Here is a 20776-nt window from a genome sequence, read left to right on the forward strand (position 1 = left end):
TGTATTTATGAGCAGATTGCAAACTGCTTCCTTGTGTTAATATGTTCTGTAGATGCAAATATTTGTTCCTTTCATCCTCCACCCCTCAAATGGAAGCAATATTCCACCTTTAAATCAGCAGCATTTATGCAAACACTGTCTCTCACCCTTGCACTTGGTAATAGCCTTTAATTGGCTTGAGTTTTACTTGAGGTAGATTAGCACTTTTAAAAAAAATGTGTGGACTCGGAGCCCAAGGTTTTGCAGAAAGCAAGGTTGTTTGGAAAGCTGTGAGAGGCTTTTTTTTACTTGCTTGTGTACCTTGGCACCGACTTCTGAATCTCAGAATCAGGTTTATCAACGGGATGTGACGTGAAATTTGTTAACTTAGCAGCAGCAGTTCAATGCAATACATAATATAGAAGAGAAAAAAATAATAAATAAAAAAATTTAAAAAATAATAAATTAACAAGAAATCAATCACACTACGTATATTGAATAGATTTTAAAAAATGCAAAAAACATAAATGCTGTATATTTTAAAAAGAAATGAGTGAGTGTTCACGGGTTCAATGTCCATTTAGGAATTGGATGACAGAGGGGAAGAAGCTGTTCCTGAATCACTGAGTGTGTCTCTTCAGGCTTCTGTACCTCCTACCTGATGGTAACAGTGAGAAAAGGGCATGTCCTGGGTGCTGGAGGTCCTTAATATGGATGCTGCCTTTCTGAGACACCGCTTCTCGAAGATGTCCTGGGCACTTTGTAGGCTAGTACCCAAGATGGAGCTGACTAAATTTACAAACCTTTGCAGCTTCTTTCAGTCCTGTGCAGTAGCCCCCCACACCAGACAGTGATGCATCCTGTCAGAATGCTCTCCATGGTACATCTGTGGAAGTTTTTGTGTGTATTTGTTGACATACCAAAACTCTTCAAACTCCTAATGAAGTATAGCTGCTGTCTTGCCTTCTTTATAACTACATCACTATGTTGGGACCAGGTTAGAGCCTCAGAGATCTTGACACCCAGGAACTTGAAACTGCTCAGTCTCTCTACTTCTGATCCCTCTATGAGGATTGGTATGTGTTCCTTCGACTTACCCTTCCTGAAGTTGACAACCAACTCTTTCATCTTACTGACATTGAGTGCCGGGTTGTTGCTGTGGCACCATTCCACTAGTTGGCATATCTCACTCCTGTACGCCCTCTTGTCACCACCTGAGATTCCACCAACAATGGTTGCATCATCAGCAAATTTATAGATGGTATTTGAGCTATGCCTAGCCACACAGTCATGTGTATATAGGGAGTAGAGCAGTGGGCTAAGCACACACCCCTGAGGTGCATCAGTGTTAATCTGCTGGTTGCTTAAAAACCTAAACAGTAGTGCATCAGCTGCTCCACTGGCCATCACCCAGACCAATGGCTGAGATTGAACCTGAACCAACCTTGCTCTGCATAAGACATGCAGATCCCGTGGATATCACAGAGATATCACCTTTGATGTCACCTTTGACATCACCCCTCTGCCAAGAGCAATGTCTCTACTTCAATTTCAGACAAGTTAAGATATTGCCAGTTTAAAGTCTCCCTGACATATCCAAGGCACTGTTCCTACCTTAGAAACATCAGCCATGTTGTTGCTGCCTGACCTGCAGAATGTTTAGTTTTTCTTCTCTTTATTTCACAATTCCAGCATTTTTCGTTGGTTTGGGTGGTGCTTCTCCAAGGCAGGATGTCAGGAGATATGTTAGACCATTGACTGGTGGAAGGAAGAACCCAGACCTGAAATCCATCAGCAGATTGGTTGGGGAGGGAGTTGCAGGAATTGTGTCCAGGGTTAGTGACGGAAGAGGGATGCATTTCTGAGTGAGGATAGTGTATGAGGAATCTGCAGGTGGTCGTCTTCTACTATGCACACTTTCCTTGTCCTTCAAAGTGACTGGGGGTGCAGGCTTACTTGGAGCCTGATAACTGAGCCTTGTATTGGATTTTCCCATTATATAGCTCATGAGAACTTATGAGATGAAAGACCCATGATCGCCCAAGTCATATGACATGGCACATGACGATGGTAATATCTGGCGCAGAAGGTCTGAGCTCTGGCAACACTACAGTTGTCAAACTTCGTTTGTAATCTACCTGTATTTCAGGTATTTTATTATGGCATTTCTTTTACAGTTGCATCATTTCCCCCCCCCCCCCTTTAAAAACTATAGCTTTCTAAAATCAGATTGAGCCTCGGTCAACCTCGGTATTAACAAAACCCAGCCAAAGGGGGCGGGGTGTGTGTTTGTGTGTGTGGTGAGTTCTGAACTCAATGTGACACATCAGTGGGTTTTGTCAGGTGCCATTTTGTTTCAGTGTGTCTGTGGGAGGCATTTATTTGGGCTTAATGTTTACTCTGTTTGCACACCCTTGTTTGCATGCTTCCCGGAGTGTTTCTGGATGCAAAACTGAACATTCTGTTCAGGGAGCCTGTTGCCAGATACCGATGGAAACTTGCAGCTGAGCCAAAAGCTGCAACTCGACTCTGGATCAACAAGCTTATCTTGCTCAGCTAGACTAGTGTTCTCCCCCTTCCTTTCCCGTCTTCAGCCCAAGCGTCAACTGGTTATTCTTTTCCATAGACGCCTACTGACATGCTGAGTTTTCTCTGCATTTTGTGTGTTGCTTTGGATTTCCAGCATCTGCAGAATATCTCGTGTTTATGGTCTTGACCCACTCTGTTGCCGATGCTTCTGATGTGGGCCACGCACATGGGGACCAAAATGGGAGGGTAGTGTACAGCACAGCCCAACCAGTTTTATCCATTCTGCCCAGCCCAGAATCCTTCTGAGTGACCTGTGGGGTCGGTGATGGTAATGGCCATTTCAGACTGCTCTCAGGGTGGCCTCCGCTGGTCAGGTACACCTTACTGATGGGGGGAGTGGGACCAGAATTGGGGACACTTCCACCCAGTGGAGGCCTACGATTTCGTTATGGAGCTAGGAGCATTGATTCTGGAAGCCAGCAAAGACAAATTCCACCTGATCACTTTCCTTCTGAGTTGAGTTAGTGTTGCCTTCACCGCAACTCCTTGCCTTTTGACAGAACTACATAACCCTGTTGCACAACCCATCTGTTCTTCAGTAGACCTGGCTATGTACTATACAGAAATTTTCAGAATCTTTTCTCAGGTCCCTTTTTCTCCTATTCAGAGCATACAGTCAATATTTTAACCTTCCCCTCTGCCATCAGATTTCTGAATGAGCAAAGAACCAACCTACAAAACACTGCCTCAATATTTTAGGCTCGCTTTTTGCACTATTCATTAAATTTTTAAAAATATTTATATTTCTTTTTGTAATTTGTAGTATTTTGTGTATTGCACTGTACTACTGCCTCAAAACAGCAGAAGAATTGAAGCTGATGAAGGAGAGGCAGTTCTATGCATTAACTGTTTTTTGTCTTCCTTTTGCACAGCATGGGTAGGCTCGGTGTCCGTGGGAATGATTTTCCTCTGCGCCCCCATTGTGAGTGTTTTTACCGACTTGTTTGGGTGCAGGAAGACTGCAGTTGCTGGAGCTACTGTGGCGTTCATTGGGCTAATTGGAAGCTCATTCGTTACGTGAGTTTTCAATTTCAATCTTACATTTACCAGTGTTTTGTTGTCTCTATTAAAGTAAACATTTCTTTCAAGTCTGTAAGTGGGCCATCAAGCCCCATAGAGTTTTTGCTATCATTCAGTAAGATGGTTGATATTATAGTCCTCAAGACCACTTTTCTGACCACCTCCCTACTTTTGACTTAAATATATACAGGGATTCTGCTCTTCAGTTGCCTAAGAAAACATTACTATGCTGGAAAACCTGTTTCTGTTGTAATGGCTGCTCTCTTGTTTGAGACTCTCTCCTGACTGAATCAGTTATCCTATCCAGCCCCCTAAGAATATGGTGTTCCAATAAGATTCCCTCTCGTGCTTCTGAACTCTTAACGAGCAGAAAGCTGATCTGTTTAATTTTCCCTAGGAAATCTTCTCCATATGCAGGATTGTTCCAGTGAACCTCTTCTGAAATGTCTTCAGTAAATTAATATCTTCCGTGTGTGTCTGCACGTTCTCTCACTGGTGATTTCACCCGGGATCAATAAACATAGAAACATAGAAAATAGGTGCAGGAGTAGGCCATTCGGCCCTTCGAGCCTGCACTGCCATTTATTATGATCATGGCTGATCATCCAACTCAGAACCCTGCCCCAGCCTTCCCTCCATACCCCCTGATCCCCGTAGCCACAAGGGCCATATCTAACTCCCTCTTAAATATAGCCAATGAACTGGCCTCGACTGTTTCCTGTGGCAGAGAATTCCACAGATTCACCACTCTCTGTGTGAAGAAGTTTTTCCTAATCTCAGTCCTAAAAGGCTTCCCCCTTATCCTCAAACTGTGACCCCTTGTTTTGGACTTCCACAACATCGGGAACAACCCCCATGCATCTAGCCTGTCCAATCCCTTTAGGATTTTATACGTTTCAATCAGATCCCCCCTCAATCTTCTAAATTCCAATGAGTACAAGCCTAGTTCATCCAGTCTTTCTTCATATGAAAGTCCTGCCATGTTGATATTATAGTCCTCAAGACCACTTTTCTGACCACCTCCCTACTTTTGACTTAAATATATACAGGGATTCTGCTCTTCAGTTGCCTAAGAAAACATTACTACCCTGGAAAACCTGTTTCTGTTGTAATGGCTGCTCTCTTGTTTGAGACTCTCTCCTGACTGAATCAGTTATCCTATCCAGCCCCCTAAGAATATGGTGTTCCAATAAGATTCCCTCTCGTGCTTCTGAACTTTTAACGAGCAGAAAGCTGATCTGTTTAATTTTCCCTAGGAATCTGGTGAACCTTCTTTGTACTCCCTCTATGGCAAGGATGTCTTTCCTCAGATTAGGGGACCAAAACTTCACACAATACTCCAGGTGTGGTCTCACCAAGGCCTTGTACAACTGCAGTAGTACCTCCCTGCTCCTGTACTGGAATCCTCTCGCTATAAATGCCAGCATACCATTCGCCTTTTTCACCGCCTGCTGTACCTGCATGCCCACTTTCAATGACTGGTGTATAATGACACCCAGGTCTCGTTGCACCTTCCCTTTTCCTAATCGGCCACCATTCAGATAATAATCTGTTTTCCTATTTTTGCCACCAAAGTGGATAACTTCACATTTATCCACATTAAATTGCATCTGCCATGAATTTGCCCACTCACCCAACCTATCCAAGTCACCCTGCATCCTCTTAGTATCCTCCTCACAGCTAACACTGCCGCCCAACTTCGTGTCATCCGCAAACTTGGAGATGCTGCATTTAATTCCCTCATCCAAGTCATTAATATATATTGTAAACAACTGGGGTCCCAACACTGAGCCTTGCAGTACCCCACTAGTCACTGCCTGCCATTCTGAAAAGGTCCCGTTTATTCCCACTCTTTGCTTCCTGTCTGCTAACCAACTCTCCACCCACACTAATACCTTACCCCCAATACCGTGTGCTTTAAGTTTGCACACTAATCTCCTGTGTGGGACCTTGTCAAAAGCCTTTTGGAAATCCAAATATACCACATCCACTGGTTCTCCCCTATCCACTCTACTAGTTACATCCTCAAAAAATTCTATGAGATTCGTCAGACATGATTTTCCTTTCACAAATCCATGCTGACTTTGTCCGATGATTTCACCGCTTTCCAAATGTGCTCTTATCGCATCTTTGATAACTGACTCCAGCAGTTTCCCCAGCACCGACGTTAGGCTAACCGGTCTATAATTCCCCGGTTTCTCTCTCCCTCCTTTTTTAAAAAGTGGAGTTACATTAGCCACCCTCCAATCCTCAGGAACTAGTCCAGAATCTAAAGCGTTTTGAAAAATTATCACCAATGCATCCACTATTTCTTGGGCTACTTCCTTAAGCACTCTGGGATGCAGACCATCTGGCCCTGGGGATTTATCTGCCTTTAATCCCTTCAATTTACCTAACACCACTTCCCTACTAACATGTATTTCGCTCGGTTCCTTCATCTCACTGGACCCTCTGTCCCCTACTATTTCTGGAAAATTATTTATGTCCTCCTTAGTGAAGACAGAACCAAAGTAATTATTCAATTGGTCTGCCATGTCCTTGCTCCCCATAATCAATTCACCTGTTTCTGTCTGTAGGGGACCTACATTTGTCTTTACCAGTCTTTTCCTTTTTACATATCTATAAAAGCTTTTACAGTCAGTTTTTATGTTCCCTGCCAGTTTTCTCTCATAATCTTTTTTCCCCTTCCTAATTAAGCCCTTTGTCCTCCTCTGCTGAACTCTGAATTTCTCCCAGTCCTCAGGTGAGCCACTTTTTCTGGCTAATTTGTATGCTTCTTTGGAATTGATACTATCTCTAATTTCTCGTCAGCCACGGGTGCACTACCTTCCTTGATTTATTCTTTTGCCAAACTGGGATGAACAATTGTTGTAGTTCATCCATGCAATCTTTAAATGCTTGCCATTGCATATCCACCGTCAATCCTTTAAGTGTCATTTGCCAGTCTATCTTAGCTAATTCACGTCTCATACCTTCAAAGTTACCCCTCTTTAAATTCAGAACCTTTGTTTCTGAATTAACTATGTCACTCTCCATCTTAATGAAGAATTCCACCATATTATGGTCACTCTTACCCAAGGGGCCTCTCACGACAAGATTGCTAATTAACCCTTCCTCATTGCTCAGTACCCAGTCTAGAATAGCCTGCTCTCTAGTTGGTTCCTGGACATGTTGGTTCAAAAAACCATCCCGCATACATTCCAAGAAATCCTCTTCCTCAGCACCTTTACCAATTTGGTTCACCCAATCTACATGTAGATTGAAGTCACCCATTATAACTGCTGTTCCTTTATTGCACACATTTCTAATTTCCTGTTTAATACTATCTCCGACCTCACTACTACTGTTAGGTGGCCTGTACACAACTCCCACCAGCGTTTTCTGCCCCTTAGTGTTTTGCAGCTCTACCCATAAAGTATGACTGTGACTATGATGTTGCAGTAAGACTTCCCTGCCTTTCTACTCCATTGCTCTTGACACGAGAGCCAACTATTACCTGCTGCAACTTAAATCTCGATGTGTGTGTGCAAGAGGTCCTAAATTACATTCTGCTGCAGCCCCCAGTTCAATAATACCCTGTATTTTAGACTATCCTGTTCTTGTACCATGAACGTATCTCTGTGATCTATATGTATCCTCCTCGAACTTCCCCCTTTTTGTGTTAACGACAAACTTGGCTACCATATGCTCACTTCCTCCAAGTCATTAATATATATCGTAAGCAGCGGCAGGCTCGGAACTGATCCCTGCGGTACCTCAGTGGTCTTGGGTTGCCATTCTAAAAATGATCGCTTACATCCTTACTTGTTCAATACTTCCGCCCTCTTCTATATTAAGGCACAGGAGGGCAAGTCATCTGGTTTTCTAGGCCCAAGGAGTGTGGGGGATCTGTAGGATCAAGGAACAACTTTATTTGCCATATACTGTATATATTTGCGTGTATTAAGAATTTGCTGTGGTGTGAGGATCAGGGCACAAATTCAATTATATAAAAAAGGATAAAGTTGAAGATTAAAGTATGGATATGGAATAAAATATACATTAATACCAGCACACATTTTTACAGTGATCATTATAAAAAGTGTTTTACCGTACAGTGATTGGAGTAATAGAGGGTGGGGTGAGGACTTGAATGGTTGATCAGGTTTACTGCCTGGGGTCTGAAACTTTTAAGGTGACATTTTAATAAGAGTGTGTGTGTATATTATATGTATGTGTGTGTGTATGTATGTGTGTGTGTATATATATATATATAAAAAATATATGTGTGTGTGTGTATATAATAATTGATAAAGACCAGCCACAGTCATATTGAATAGTTGAGTAGGGTGTGAAACCACAAATGTCCTTTTTCCTGTTTCTAGCTTCTGCGGTTTACTAATCCTATTGAATTTCTTTTCTCTCTGGTTTAACAATGAATGCTGCGATACATGACTTGAATGCAATTTACTGTTGTTGTTCATTCACTGCTCCCTATCTTTAATGCAGATCTCTGGAACCTCTGTATTTTACATATGGAATCGTTTTTGGCACAGGTTGTTCATTTGCCTACCAGCCGTCTCTTGTGATCCTGGGCTATTACTTCAAGCAGCGGCTGGGACTAGTGAGCGGGATTGTCACAGCAGGCAGCAGTGTCTTCACCATCATTCTGCCTTTGCTCTTGAAGCAGTTGCTGCCGAAGATTGGGCTCAGCCATACGCTGCGTGTCATCAGTGCCTTCATGTTTGTGCTGTTTCTGGCCGGATTCACCTACAAACCTCTCCTGCCAGATGAGGCCAAAGGTAAATCCTCAGCGAGAAAACTCAACCTCAAAAAATTGTTCAATATGAAGATATGGAAACTACTTGGGTACCGCATCTGGACTATTGGAATCCCAACTGCTCTCTTCGGTTACTTTGTGCCTTATGTTCATCTTGTAAGTATTTCCGTTTCCATTTTATTTGGACAGGTAAATGGTGGTTATTCTAGTGAAAGGAGTTTTTATTTCAGCAACTTGCAATTAGAGATGATGGTACCATGGAGGGAGATGGTAAAGACCATTTCTGTTTTGGTCTACATCATTTAAGCTATTTGATTGGAGACTTTATGGCTTAAACTTTGATGGGATTTTTGGCACAGCGTCAGATGAAATTATCCTCAATCTTGATGCTTTTTACCCATCCCTGGCCAGATACCTAATCACTCTGACCTAATAAACATCAGACTCCAATACGGCCTTTTTCCTTCCCAAACCTCGCACCTTACACAATGAATGCAGGGCCACGGGGAGTGTTGTGACACAGAGACCCAGGTAAAGTGGACAGGGTGGTGATGTGATGTGTGACTTGCCTTCCTTCATCAACCATGGCACTCTGCAGTAGCTGGGAATGTCACATCACAGTTGTTCAGGCCATGCTTGGAGTACTTGAGTGCAGTTTTGGTTGCTGTGTTATTAGGGAGGATGTAATTGTATCATTATTGTCGGGCATACCAAGACACCATGAAAAGCTTTTGTGTGCCTGCCACCCAGACAGGTCATTCCAAACTCTAGATCATCAAGGTGATAGAGAAGGAAAATATAGTGGGTAGGAAGTGTTATGGTTGTGAGGAAGTGCAGTACAGGCAGGACAAATGGTGCAAAGTCTCTGATGAAGTAAATTGCCAGATCGCGATTCATCTTTGTCATATGGAGGTCTGTTCAGTGGGAAGATGGAGAGGGCAAAGAAAAGATTCACAAGGATGTCACCTGGAATGGAGTTTTTGAGTTAAGCACAAGATTGATGGCTGCTTTTTACCAATCCCTGGCCAGACACCGAACAACTGTGACCAGACCAACACCAGGCTCTGATCTGGGCTTTTATCATTTGGTCAAGCCCCTCATGTCACAGTGGTCAGTGACAGGACTGGGCCCAGGGGCGGAGGTATGGCAGATTCTGTCACGGTGAGCGCTGGCAGAGACTCGACCCACGTGTGGAGGAACGGCAGACTCTCTGGCAGAGATGGGAACCAGAGCTTTGACATAGGCATGCCAACAGTGACCGAGTGACACTGCGGGACGAGTCATTCTCCACAAACACTGTTCCCAAGAAATCTACTCCAGTGCTAAATGAGAGTACAGGTGTCCCCCGCTTTTCAAACGTTTGCTTTACGAAACCTCACTGTTACGAAAGACCTACATTCGTACCCTGTTTTTGCTTTCAGAAGATGTTTTCACTGTTATGAAAAAAATTCAGCGCGCGATAAAAGGCAACGCGTGCCCCGAGCAGCCGCTCTCCCGGGATTCGGAACTGCATTCTCGCCAACATTGCTTAAACACGCGCCTGTGAGCAGCCGTTTGCAAGATGAGTTCTGAGGTGTCGGAAAAGCCTGAAAGAGCTCGTAAGGATATTACACTTAGCATAAAACTAGACATAATTAAGTGTTTCGATCGTGGTGAACGAAGTAAGGACTGAGTGAGTTTGGCTCGTGGAAGCTGACGAAGATGATGTTGAAGAGGTTTTGGCATCCCATGACCAAGAACTGATAGATGAAGAGCTGATGCAATTGGAAGAGGAAAGGATAACAATCGAAACCAAATGCAGTAGCGAAAGTGAAGCAAGTACATGAGATTTTCACTGCAATGATAAAGTACGAATTTAATTTTGAAAGGGTACGTAGGTTTAGGGGATATTTGCAAGATGGGTTTGAGTCCTTACAAAGAACTGTATGATAGAAAAATGCGCGAGGCTCAGCAGTCAAGCAAGCCTTCCACAGCAGACGACGAACCTCAACCTTCGACATTGAGGCCGGCAGTCATAGGAGAAGATGAACTGCCTGCCCTGATGGAAACAGACGACGAGATGACACTCCAGTGTCCCACCACCCCAACACCCAGGCCGTGGACAGATACTGTACCGATTCGCGGAGAATGCAGCAGTTGCCGGGAGGCACACAGCAAGTCTTTAAGAAAAAAGCCGAAATAAGCAAGCTAATTAATTAGGTGCCGCCCGACACGTAATTGTCGTCCCAGATCAGAGACGACGCAATTGGAAATCGGCACTGATCTGGGCTGACAATTACGTGTCGGGCTGTGTGCCTCCCGGCTACCGCTGGACCCCTGCATGCATTGTGGTTCGGTATCTGTCAGCGGCCTGGAGGGTGGGGGCCACTGCGCCAGCCAACCTGCGACGACTCAGCCTGACACACCATCATCAGTGTGCTCTGCGCTGTCTTCCCAATTCCAGTAAGTGAAACTACACTGTACGTACATTATTTCTACTTTATATCGGCTGTGTATTTTTACGTGTTATTTGGTATGATTTGGCAGCTTCATAGCTTAAAGGTTACTGGAGAGAGTGTTTCTGCCAACAGCACTTGCGTGAGATTTTCGCTACGGAGAACAGTGCAGTAATGATTGTGGAAAAGTATTTCTACTTTATATAGGTTGTGTATTTATCATATCATTCCTGCTTTTACTATATGTTACTGTTATTTTAGGTTTTATGTGTTATTTGGCATGATTTGGTAGGTTATTTTTGGGTCTGCGAATGCTCACAAAATTTTCCCATATAAATAAATGGTAATTGCTTCTTCGCTTTACGACATTTCGGCTTACGAACCATTTCATAGGAACGCTCTACCTTAGGATGGCGGGGGAAATCTGTACTCTAAATAATCGGAGAAACCAGGAAACCAGTCACAATTGACTTGACAAGATTTAACAAGAGAACACCAGGGCTTAACATCTGGTTAAAATAACGATTAGTAAATGCAGGTGCTCGTGAAACGAGGATCCCAACTGCAGAGGCCCACCCAGGGCTCATGGCACAATGAATGGCAGGGCCACTCTGTGGTTGAATAGAGACCTGGGGTGAGAAAGGACCTAGGTAAAGTGACAAGGTAAACAGGGCGGTGATGTGGTATGATACGCTGGGACTGTTTACTGTGGGTTGCTGGAGGCTGAAGGGGGATCTTTATGACACATTTATTGACCATTATAAAATCACGAGGGTATAGAGAGCCTTTCACTCAGGGAAAGGAAGTTGAAATCTGGAGGACATAGGATTACAGTGAGGGGAAAAATGTAAAGGAAACCTGAGGGGCAAGTTTTTCAGAGGGTGGTTGGTATGAAAGAACTGCCAATGGAAGTGTTAGAAGCAGGACATGCAGACAGAGACATTGATAGGAAAGGCTCAGAGACTTAAACAGGCAAATGGAAATACCTGAGATGGGTGTTTTAGCACAGAGATCCCATAAATTAGTAAATTGTTTCTATAAAACCTATGCCTTCTTAGACACACCCTTTATGGGAAATAGTCTTACTAGCTACCCTAGCTAAATTGTCTCAGCTTGCTCCTGCCCCACCGAACTCGTTTCTGCATACCTCGACACGGTTTTATCCCCCCTTGTTCAATCCCTTCCTACCTATGTTCGTGACACTTCTCCCGCTCTTAAACTTTTCAATGATTTTAAGTTCCCTGGCCCCCACCGCTTTATTTTCACCATGGATGTCCAGTCCCTATATACTTCCATCCCCCATCAGGAAGGTCTCAAAGCTCTCCGCTTCTTTTTGGATTCCAGACCTAACCAGTTCCCCTCTACCACCACTCTGCTCCGTCTAGCGGAATGAGTCCTTACTCTTAATAATTTCTCCTTCGGCTCCTCCCACTTCCTCCAAACTAAAGGTGTAGCTATGGGCACCTGTATGGGTCCTAGCCATGCCTGCCTTTTTGTTGACATTGTGGAACAATCTATGTTCCAAACCTATTCCGGTATCTGTCCCCCAATTTTCCTTCACTACATCGACGACTGCATTGGCGCTGCTTCCTGCACGCATGCTGAGCTCGTTGACTTTATTAACTTTGCCTCCAACTTTCACCCTGCCCTCAAGTTTACCTGGTCCATTTCCAACACCTCCCTCCCCTTTCTAGATCTTTCTGTCTCTATCTCTGGAGACAGCTTATCTACTGATGTCACTATAAGCCGACTGACTCTCACAGCTATCTGGACTATTCCTCTTCTCACCCTGTCTTGCAAAAATGCCATCCCATTCTCGCAATTCCTCCGTCTCCGCTGCACCTGCTCTCAGGATGAGGCTTTTCATTCCAGGACGAGGGAGATGTTGTCCTCCTTTAAAGAAAGGGGCTTCCTTTCCTCCACCATCAACTCTGCTCTCAAACGCATCTCCCCCATTTCACGTACATCTGCTCTCACTCCATCCTCCCGCCACCCCACTAGGAATAGGGTTCCCCTGGTCCTCACCTACCACCCCACCAGCCTCCGGGTCCAACATATTATTCTCCATAACTTCCGCCTCCTCCAACGGGATCCCACTACTAAGCACATCTTTCCCTCCCCGCCCCTCTCTGCTTTCCGCAGGGATCGCTCCCTACGCGACTTCCTTGTCCATTCGTCCCCCCCATCCCTCCCCACTGATCTCCCTTCTGGCACTTATCCGTGTAAGCGGAACAAGTGCTACACATGCCCTTACACTTCGTCCCTTACCACCATTCAGGGCCTCAGACAGTCCTTCCAGGTGAGGCGACACTTCACCTGTGAGTCGGCTGGGGTGATATACTGCGTCCAGTGCTCCTGATGTGGCCTTCTATATATCGGCAAGACCCGACGCAGACTGGGAGATCGTTTTGCTGAACACCCATGCTCTGTCTGCCAGAGAAAGCAGGATCTCCAAGTGGCCACACATTTTAATTCCACATCCCATTCCCATTCTGATATGTCTATCCACGGCCTCCTCTACTGTAAAGATGAAGCCACACTCAGGTTGGAGGAAGAACACCTTATATTCCGTCTGGGTAGCCTCCAACCTGATGGCATGAACACTGACTTCTCTAACTTCCGCTAATGACCCACCTCCACCTCGTATCCCATCTGTTATTTATTTATATACACACATTCTTTCTCTCTCTCCTTTTTCTCCCTCTGTCCCTCTGACTATACCCCTTGCCCATCCTCTGGGGTTTTCCCCCCTCCCCCTTTTCCTTCTCCCTGGGCCTCCTGTCCCATGATCCTCTCGTATCCCTTTTGCCAATCACCTGTCCAGCTCTTGGCTCCATCCCTCCCCCTCCTGTCTTCTCTGATCATTTTGGATCTCCCCCTCCCCTTCCCACTTTCAAATCCCTTACTAGCTCTTCCTTCAGTTAGTCCTGACGAAGGGTCTCGGCCTGAAACGTCGACTGCACCTCTTCCTACAGATGCTGCTTGGCCTGCTGCGTTCACCAGCAACTTTGATGTGTGTTGCTTGAATTTCCAGCATCTGCAGAATTCCTCGTGTTTAAGCTACCCCATCTGTTCCTTTTGATAATTTTGTGTACCACAAGTCAGGTCTTGCCTCAGCCTCGGTAAATAGGTTTAGTAGGTACCAGTCATACAGATCAATGCATTACAACAATGCATTGAGGTAGTACAAGCCAAAACAATAGCAGAATGCTGAGTGCATTTCCAGATGATAGTAAGGTGCAAGGCCATAAGAAGGTAGATTGAGGTCAGGAGTCCATTTTATTTTACTAGGAACCATTTCTATAGTCTTTTAACAGCAGATGAAAGCTATCTTTAATTATCTATCTTTAATAAGCTATCTTCCTTACTGAGCCAACAAAGTGTTGACAGAATCCATAGGATCTGGGAGCAGAAAGGAGAGATCCAAATTTCTTTGGCCTCCTGAGGAAGTAGTTGCTGCTGGAGAACTTTCTTGGACTATGTGCTTACATGGTTGGTTACCATATCATTACTTCAGATAGGGCCCACCTCAGTGGTATTGTCTGCAAGCTGGTAGATGCTGAATCTGGCCATGCAGTCATGAGTGTACAGGGAGTAGGGGAGGGGGCTGAGGACACAACTTTGGGGCACCAACTAACCCAGCTTGTCACCCTAATTACTAGTATTTCAATACAGACTTCATCTCCCCTACATCCTGTCCAGTATGATTTGGGGTTCAACCAAACATGAAAGTCGGGATATTTCGATTAATGGAACCTTGACTTGAGCGAATGCTGTGCAATCGCTGCCCATACAGAATTACCGGTCACCAAGAAGCGACAAATTATGCACCAACATAAAATTATAAAGAAAGTATGTTTGCCAATTTCAGCTTTCTCAAACAGTTATTAAGAGAAAGATCAGAAAGAAAAGGAAATAAAGGGGCCCATTACAGTTAGACCAGTCTAAATGTTCACCTGATTGTTAGAGCTCATCTCTGAGTGAAACCGTTACGCACAGTGCTAATCACCGATTACCAGTAGAATTTTCCATCTTGGACTCCTTCGTCTCGTGAAGCTCTCCTTGCAACAGCGTTTTCCCATCGGGACGAACGCTACGGGAGCCTTCCTGATTTTCTCTTCTCCGCATCTCCCACCAAAAGACCACGAACCTCACCACTGTCTGTCACAAATCTCTCTAGAACTTTCTCCCGAACCCACGATCCTGACGGGCTGACACACATTCCTAAGTTGAACAACATGGCTCCTTATCTGTAGTCAAAACCAGAACATTCTACCAGCAGGACATACTGCTTTTACAGAAAACTACCAAAATGAAATACCTCAGAGCATAGCAGTAGAAATCTCAACCTGGGCATTACACACACAATGTCTGGCTGGGGCCTAACTAATGTTAATGAAGTGACAGCATGATGTCCACCTCTTGTATTCTTTGCCACGGCCATTGAAAGCAAGCATCCGATAGGCCTTCACCACTTTCAGGATTGTAACCATGGTCACAGCAGGTCAGTCTGCACTTGTGGAGGGAATCCAAGCTGAGGTTGTGGGCCACTGAGCCTACATAAGGACAGCCCTGACTGACCTTGGGCATTAACAGATGCTGCTGACCTGCCAAGTATTGCAAGCACTTTGTTTTTATTTCAGGTTCCCAGCATCTATAGTACTTTCTTTTTGTGTATTTTGATAGTTGAGAGGTGTTCAAAATACCTTGGCAACTGCGACATTTAAATTCAAGTGAACAGAAGCAAGCTGGTCTTGGTAACAATCACCACAGAGCTACCAGACGATTATAGACACCCATCGGGCTCACAAACCTTTTTCAGGGAACACACATAAAAGTTGTTGGTGAACGCAGTAGGCCAGGCAGCATCTCCAGGAAGAGGTACAGTCAGGGAAGGTGGGAGATTGGTGTTCTTTGCCAGATCTGGTCTTTGATCTGGACACACCGATGTGGCTTACAACCTCCTGGAATTACCTAGCAGGCTGTTTAACTGTGTGGCGATCGCTAATGGTCTTCGAAGTGCCACTGGCGTCCACATCCCACCATCATCATTGTGTGCCGTGTCGTATGACATCAGTAATCGCGGCCTCAAGACCATGATTGCTCTTGGCAAACTTTTCTACAGAAGTGGTTGGCTATTGCCGCCTTCAGGGCAGTGTCTTTACAAGGCGGGTCATTATCGATGGTCTGCCTGGCGTCAGTGGTCACGTAACCAGGACTGGTGATATACACCAGCTGCTCATACGACCATCCACCACCTGCTGCCATGGCTTCACGTGACCCTGAACCGGGGGGTGGGTGGGGGGCTGTAAGCAGGTGCCACACATTGCCCAAGGGTGACCTGCAGGCTGGCGGTGGGAAGGAGCACCTTACAAGTCCTCTGGTAGAGATGTATCGCCACTCCACCGTGTAAGTTTGAAATAAAGCTCAAATGTTCACACCGAATCGTGTTTGTAGGAACAGAAATTAAGGGTAAATGCCAAAGGCAGTGATTGAGTGATGAGGAATAATAATGTTAAAGGTGAATGCTAGAAACACTCAGCGGGTTGGGCTGGATTTGTGAGCAGAGAAATAAAGGTAACGCTCAGCACTGACCCCAAAAGTTGGCTCTGCATCTCTCTCTGTGCTGTCTGTACTGAGTCTCAGCAGCATTTTCTGCTTCTGGTTCCGAGTGTCAGGACCCTAATGGTTTAGCTTTGATTGTAGTGGCTGTGCTGTAGGGCATTTGTGTCTGAACGAGAGGCGCCTGAGGAAATGAGTTTATTTTGTGGAGATTGGAGAGCCCTGGTTGATCGTTGGTATGGGAAGCAATCTTTAGGGATTGGGACAACCTGGTGGAAAGTACCTAGGCGATGCTTTTTACACATTTAATTCTATCTCCACTATTTCTGTCAGGGGCTCTGGACTGGTTTTGTGACAAGTGATGGTAAAACCTGCCTGACCTGGTTATACCTTTCACGTGGGGTTATCAGCATATTCTCATGCTGCTACTGCTGCTCGTAATCCAGGGTAACAAGGACTTGGCTGCCTTTCTGGCTGTGAGCTAAGCTGCTGGGAAGCACAAGCAGGCATCATAGTGACTCAGGGCAGAATCTGCAGATAAAAATCTGTGCAGTCTAAAACAAAACCAAGCTGTCTTCAGCTGCAGAGTGAGCAAGGAGCTGCTGTCCCTGAAATTTTGATTGCGTTAATGTTTGTTCATCTGATGTACTTGTGGCACAGATGGCATGGGCTACTGGAGTTCATCTGGCAAACTTGCTCTCTGGGTAGGTTTTTAAAACAAAAGCTAACTACCTCAGCTTTGGTATCTTTTGACTGTTGCATGTGTTTTGGCAGTTGCTTCCTGACCTCCCTCCCTCCCTCTCCCACCTACCCCTCTTTCTCAATTCGAAGACGTAGCAGATTTTACTCGTTTCTGCTGCTCCTCTGTGCTTTGGCACAAAATACTTGCAGTGCAAATCTCGGCTGTCCTTCCAGCAACAATGACCTTTAGTTATTTATGGGTGTTTGCTTCCTTGCATGTATTTGAAAGGCCAAGTTTGGCACCCCTGCTTGTCAGCCATGACGCTGAACTTGGATGAGGTCAGGAGAGGCGTGTCTTTCCTCTGTTTTGCAACACTGCTGTACATTGGCGCACGTGTGCACCGTACATGTGGTTTTGTTCTTTGTCAGCAGTGCCTCTTTTGGATCTGACGTTAAGCACCACAGCTGAGTAGGAAGGGTGGCTGTGGGATGTTTTGGGGAAGGTGGAACAGTTGGCTGTACGTTAGCCAGGGGTGCGGATGTGGGGTTGGCAAGGGTGGCAGGTATTGCCCTGATGAGTGATACATGCTAGGGCAGGTCTCTGAATGATTCACAGCAGAGAATTCTCAAGAACTCTGCAGCCCTTGAGTGAAGAAACCTGCATTCTTAAATGGCCTACGCTTATTCTGAGCCTGTGATTGGCTATTGGTTTATTAATGCTGTTTGTATATGCGTACCATCCAGATAGTTCATTCCATACGTCCAATTACACTGGTGGTACAAAAAGAGGCTTTAATGGAATGCGGAACGTAGTGTTAAATTTACAGAGAAAGTGCAGTGTGATGGACAAAGCAACAATGAGGCAGGTTGGGGGATTGAGCTCATCTTTAGTGTATGAGAGCCTTGTACGGCAGAACAGAAGGTGCCCTTGAGTCTGGTGGTATGCGCTCTCAAACTTTGCTTGATGGGACACTACGTCCTCCCCCTATCCACAGCAATGAGACCTCCAATCCTTCTAATCACCAGAGCATGGGCTCGACTAATGGTCGGGGTCCGTGGTATAAAAAAGGTTGGGAACCCCTGCTCTGGAGAATGCAGGTCTGGCCCGCGTGGTGTCTACCCTGTTTTACAGACCTGCCACCCCAGGATCTACAGTGGTGAATCTTCACTGCTCTTCCTCAGTGATGAGTAGATCTTAAGGAAAGCAAAACTACACAATACTCCACAAATACTCCCTCACCAAGATCCTGCATACCAACAGGCCTATTTACTCCATTTAAATCCTCTCATAAGAAGCAGCAAGATATTAACTGTTGTACCTGCATGTTAGTTTTCTGCATTGTGTCCAGGAACCCCACGTCCTTTCGGGACAGTAATCCTTCCCAATCTCTAACCATTAAAACAGGCTCAGTTTTTATCTCCTGAAGAGACTACTTGTTTTCCTGCCAAAATACATTTACCCTTCAAACAACTGGCCAAGCTTTTCCAGGCTTCCACAACCTGAACCCATTCATTGATTACCCAGCATTTTGGGAAGTCTTGAGGTTGAAATGCAGGTGACGTGCATGTGCGTGCACCCGATGGCTGGTGTTAAGCGTGTGGCTCAGGTCCTGCAGTCATATTGTGAAAAGGGGTTCAGTAAATCTGATCATAAGCATGTGAGCTGATGGATTGCAGAACATAGGCCGTTTAGCTTTTTAAGCTTTTTAGCAGTTTAATGGGATTAGATGTGATCTCTAACCTTAATCCATAAATCTCTCTTTTCCTGGTTTTATCAAATATCCTTAAAGGAAAGGAAGCACATTTGAAAGGATTAATGCAAATCTAAATGTCAGTCCAGTGTTCAGTGTCTGGTTTTCTGAAGCACTTTAGCATGTTTTACAAGGCACAATCCATCACACAGAATGTGGTTCACGCTCAGGAAAGACCAATAAATATAGGTAGGGGTGTGTGTGGGTGTGTGTGTGTTCTGATAACTGTTTCTTTCCCTGCAAGAAAGTTATTTTAAAAAAAATATTGCCACTGTTCTCTTTTCTCGGAGTCTGACATTTGAAATTGGGGTGCCCATGATTTTTATAATTTTCGTCCACCCACACTTGTAGGTATAAGGATGGTCATATTCTGGTTAGTCCAGATGCTTGTATCCTTCAGGAATACTCTTGTTTGTGTGTGTGTGTGTGTGTGTGTGTGTGTGTGTGTGTGTGTGTGTGTTTTGACCCAAGTTACCACAGTGAGTCTCTAGTGCTTGTATCTTCAGGACGTTATACCCAGCAATCGGGGGGCACTACGAACTCTCTACGTGGTGTCAATCACACACACTCCCCACCCCCCCTCCCCTCCATTCCATCTTGCTCGTCTGGCTTCCTTTTAACAGCTGCTTTCCTCCAACTCTGCTTTCACTTCCTTTCAAGCCTGCGTCACCCTACGCTTCCTGAGGTGTGGTGGAAGGAAGGGCTGAGTACAGAGTTCTGCCGAACCCCACGGCAGTGGATTGATGCAGCCTTTTGATGGGTGGGAAGTCCCTAAAGCTGCTAGGCGGTGTTTTGTTGTCTGTAATGTCCCCTCTTGTCCTGACAGAAGTTGACATTTGCCTTTTTAATAGATGTAAAAGGATGCAGTAACTTGTGGTTCTCAGTCTGACCACTGTAGATGGGGCTCGTCATCCAGAGTCATCAACTGCAAACTGGGGGGGGGGGGGGGGTGGCGGGTGCTGAAAATGCTGGAATTGCTCAGCATTTCCATCTGTCTGATAATCTTTCACATTTGTCTTAAATATTCAGGTTCTCCTTCCCTCCCCTTTTTCCTATTCTCTCCCTTCCCCACCTTATGAGGAAATAAGTTCCAAAAGACCTGAAGGCTTGAGAATAGACAATAGGTGCAGGAGTAGGCCATTCAGCCCTTCGAGCCAGCACTGCCATTCACTGTGATCATGGCTGATCATCCACAATCAGTATCCAGTTCCTGCCTTATCCCCATAACCTTTGATTCCGCTATCTTCAAGAGCTCTATCCATCTCTCTTTTGAAAGCATCCAGAGACTTGGCCTCCACAGCCTTGTGGGGCAGAGCATTCCATACATCCACCACTCTCTGGGTGAAAAAGTTTTTCCTCAACTCCGTTCTAAATGGCCTACCCCTTATTCTTAAACTGTGGCCATCAGCGGGAACATGCTTCCTGCCTCCAGCGTGTCCAATCCCTTAATAATCTTATGTTTCAATAAGATCCCCTCTCAGCCTTCTAAACAAGCCCAGTTGCTCCAATCTTTTGACATATGACAGTCCCACCATCCCGGGAATTAACCTTGTGAACCTACGCTGCACTCCCTCAATAGTAAGAATGTCCCTCCTCAAATTTGGAGACCAAAATTGCACACAGTACTCCAGGTGTGGTCTCACCAGGGCCCTGTACATCTGCAGAAGGACCTCTTTGCTCTTATGCTCAATTCCCCTTGTTATGAAGGCCAGCATGCCATTAGCTTTTTTCACTGCCTGCTGTACTTGCATGCTTGCTTTCAGTGACTGATGTACAAGAACACCTAGATCTCATTGTACTTCCCCTTTTCCTAACTTGACTCCATTTAAATAATAATCTGCCTTCCTGTTCTTACCACCAAAGTGGATAACCTCACATTTATCCACATTAAACTGCATCTGCCTACTCACCCAACCTGTCCAAGTCACCCTGCATTCTCATAACATCCTCCTCACATTTCACACTGCCACCCAACTTTGTGTCATCAGCAAATTTGCTAA

General features: G+C 45.1%; 1 protein-coding gene across 1 annotated transcript in view; it reads left to right on the plus strand.

Moving 5' to 3' along the window:
• The window catches only part of slc16a10 (solute carrier family 16 member 10), a 93101-nt gene that overhangs the window by 46899 nt on the left and 25426 nt on the right, over positions 1 to 20776 (plus strand). The window contains exons 2-3 of the mRNA XM_072246582.1: positions 3441 to 3585; positions 8077 to 8503. Coding sequence (XP_072102683.1) covers positions 3441 to 3585; positions 8077 to 8503 — 572 coding nt within the window. The remainder of the gene's footprint in view (positions 1 to 3440; positions 3586 to 8076; positions 8504 to 20776) is intronic.

The sequence above is a fragment of the Mobula birostris genome, chromosome 2, assembly GCF_030028105.1.
Source record: "Mobula birostris isolate sMobBir1 chromosome 2, sMobBir1.hap1, whole genome shotgun sequence".
Taxonomy (NCBI): domain Eukaryota; kingdom Metazoa; phylum Chordata; class Chondrichthyes; order Myliobatiformes; family Myliobatidae; genus Mobula; species Mobula birostris.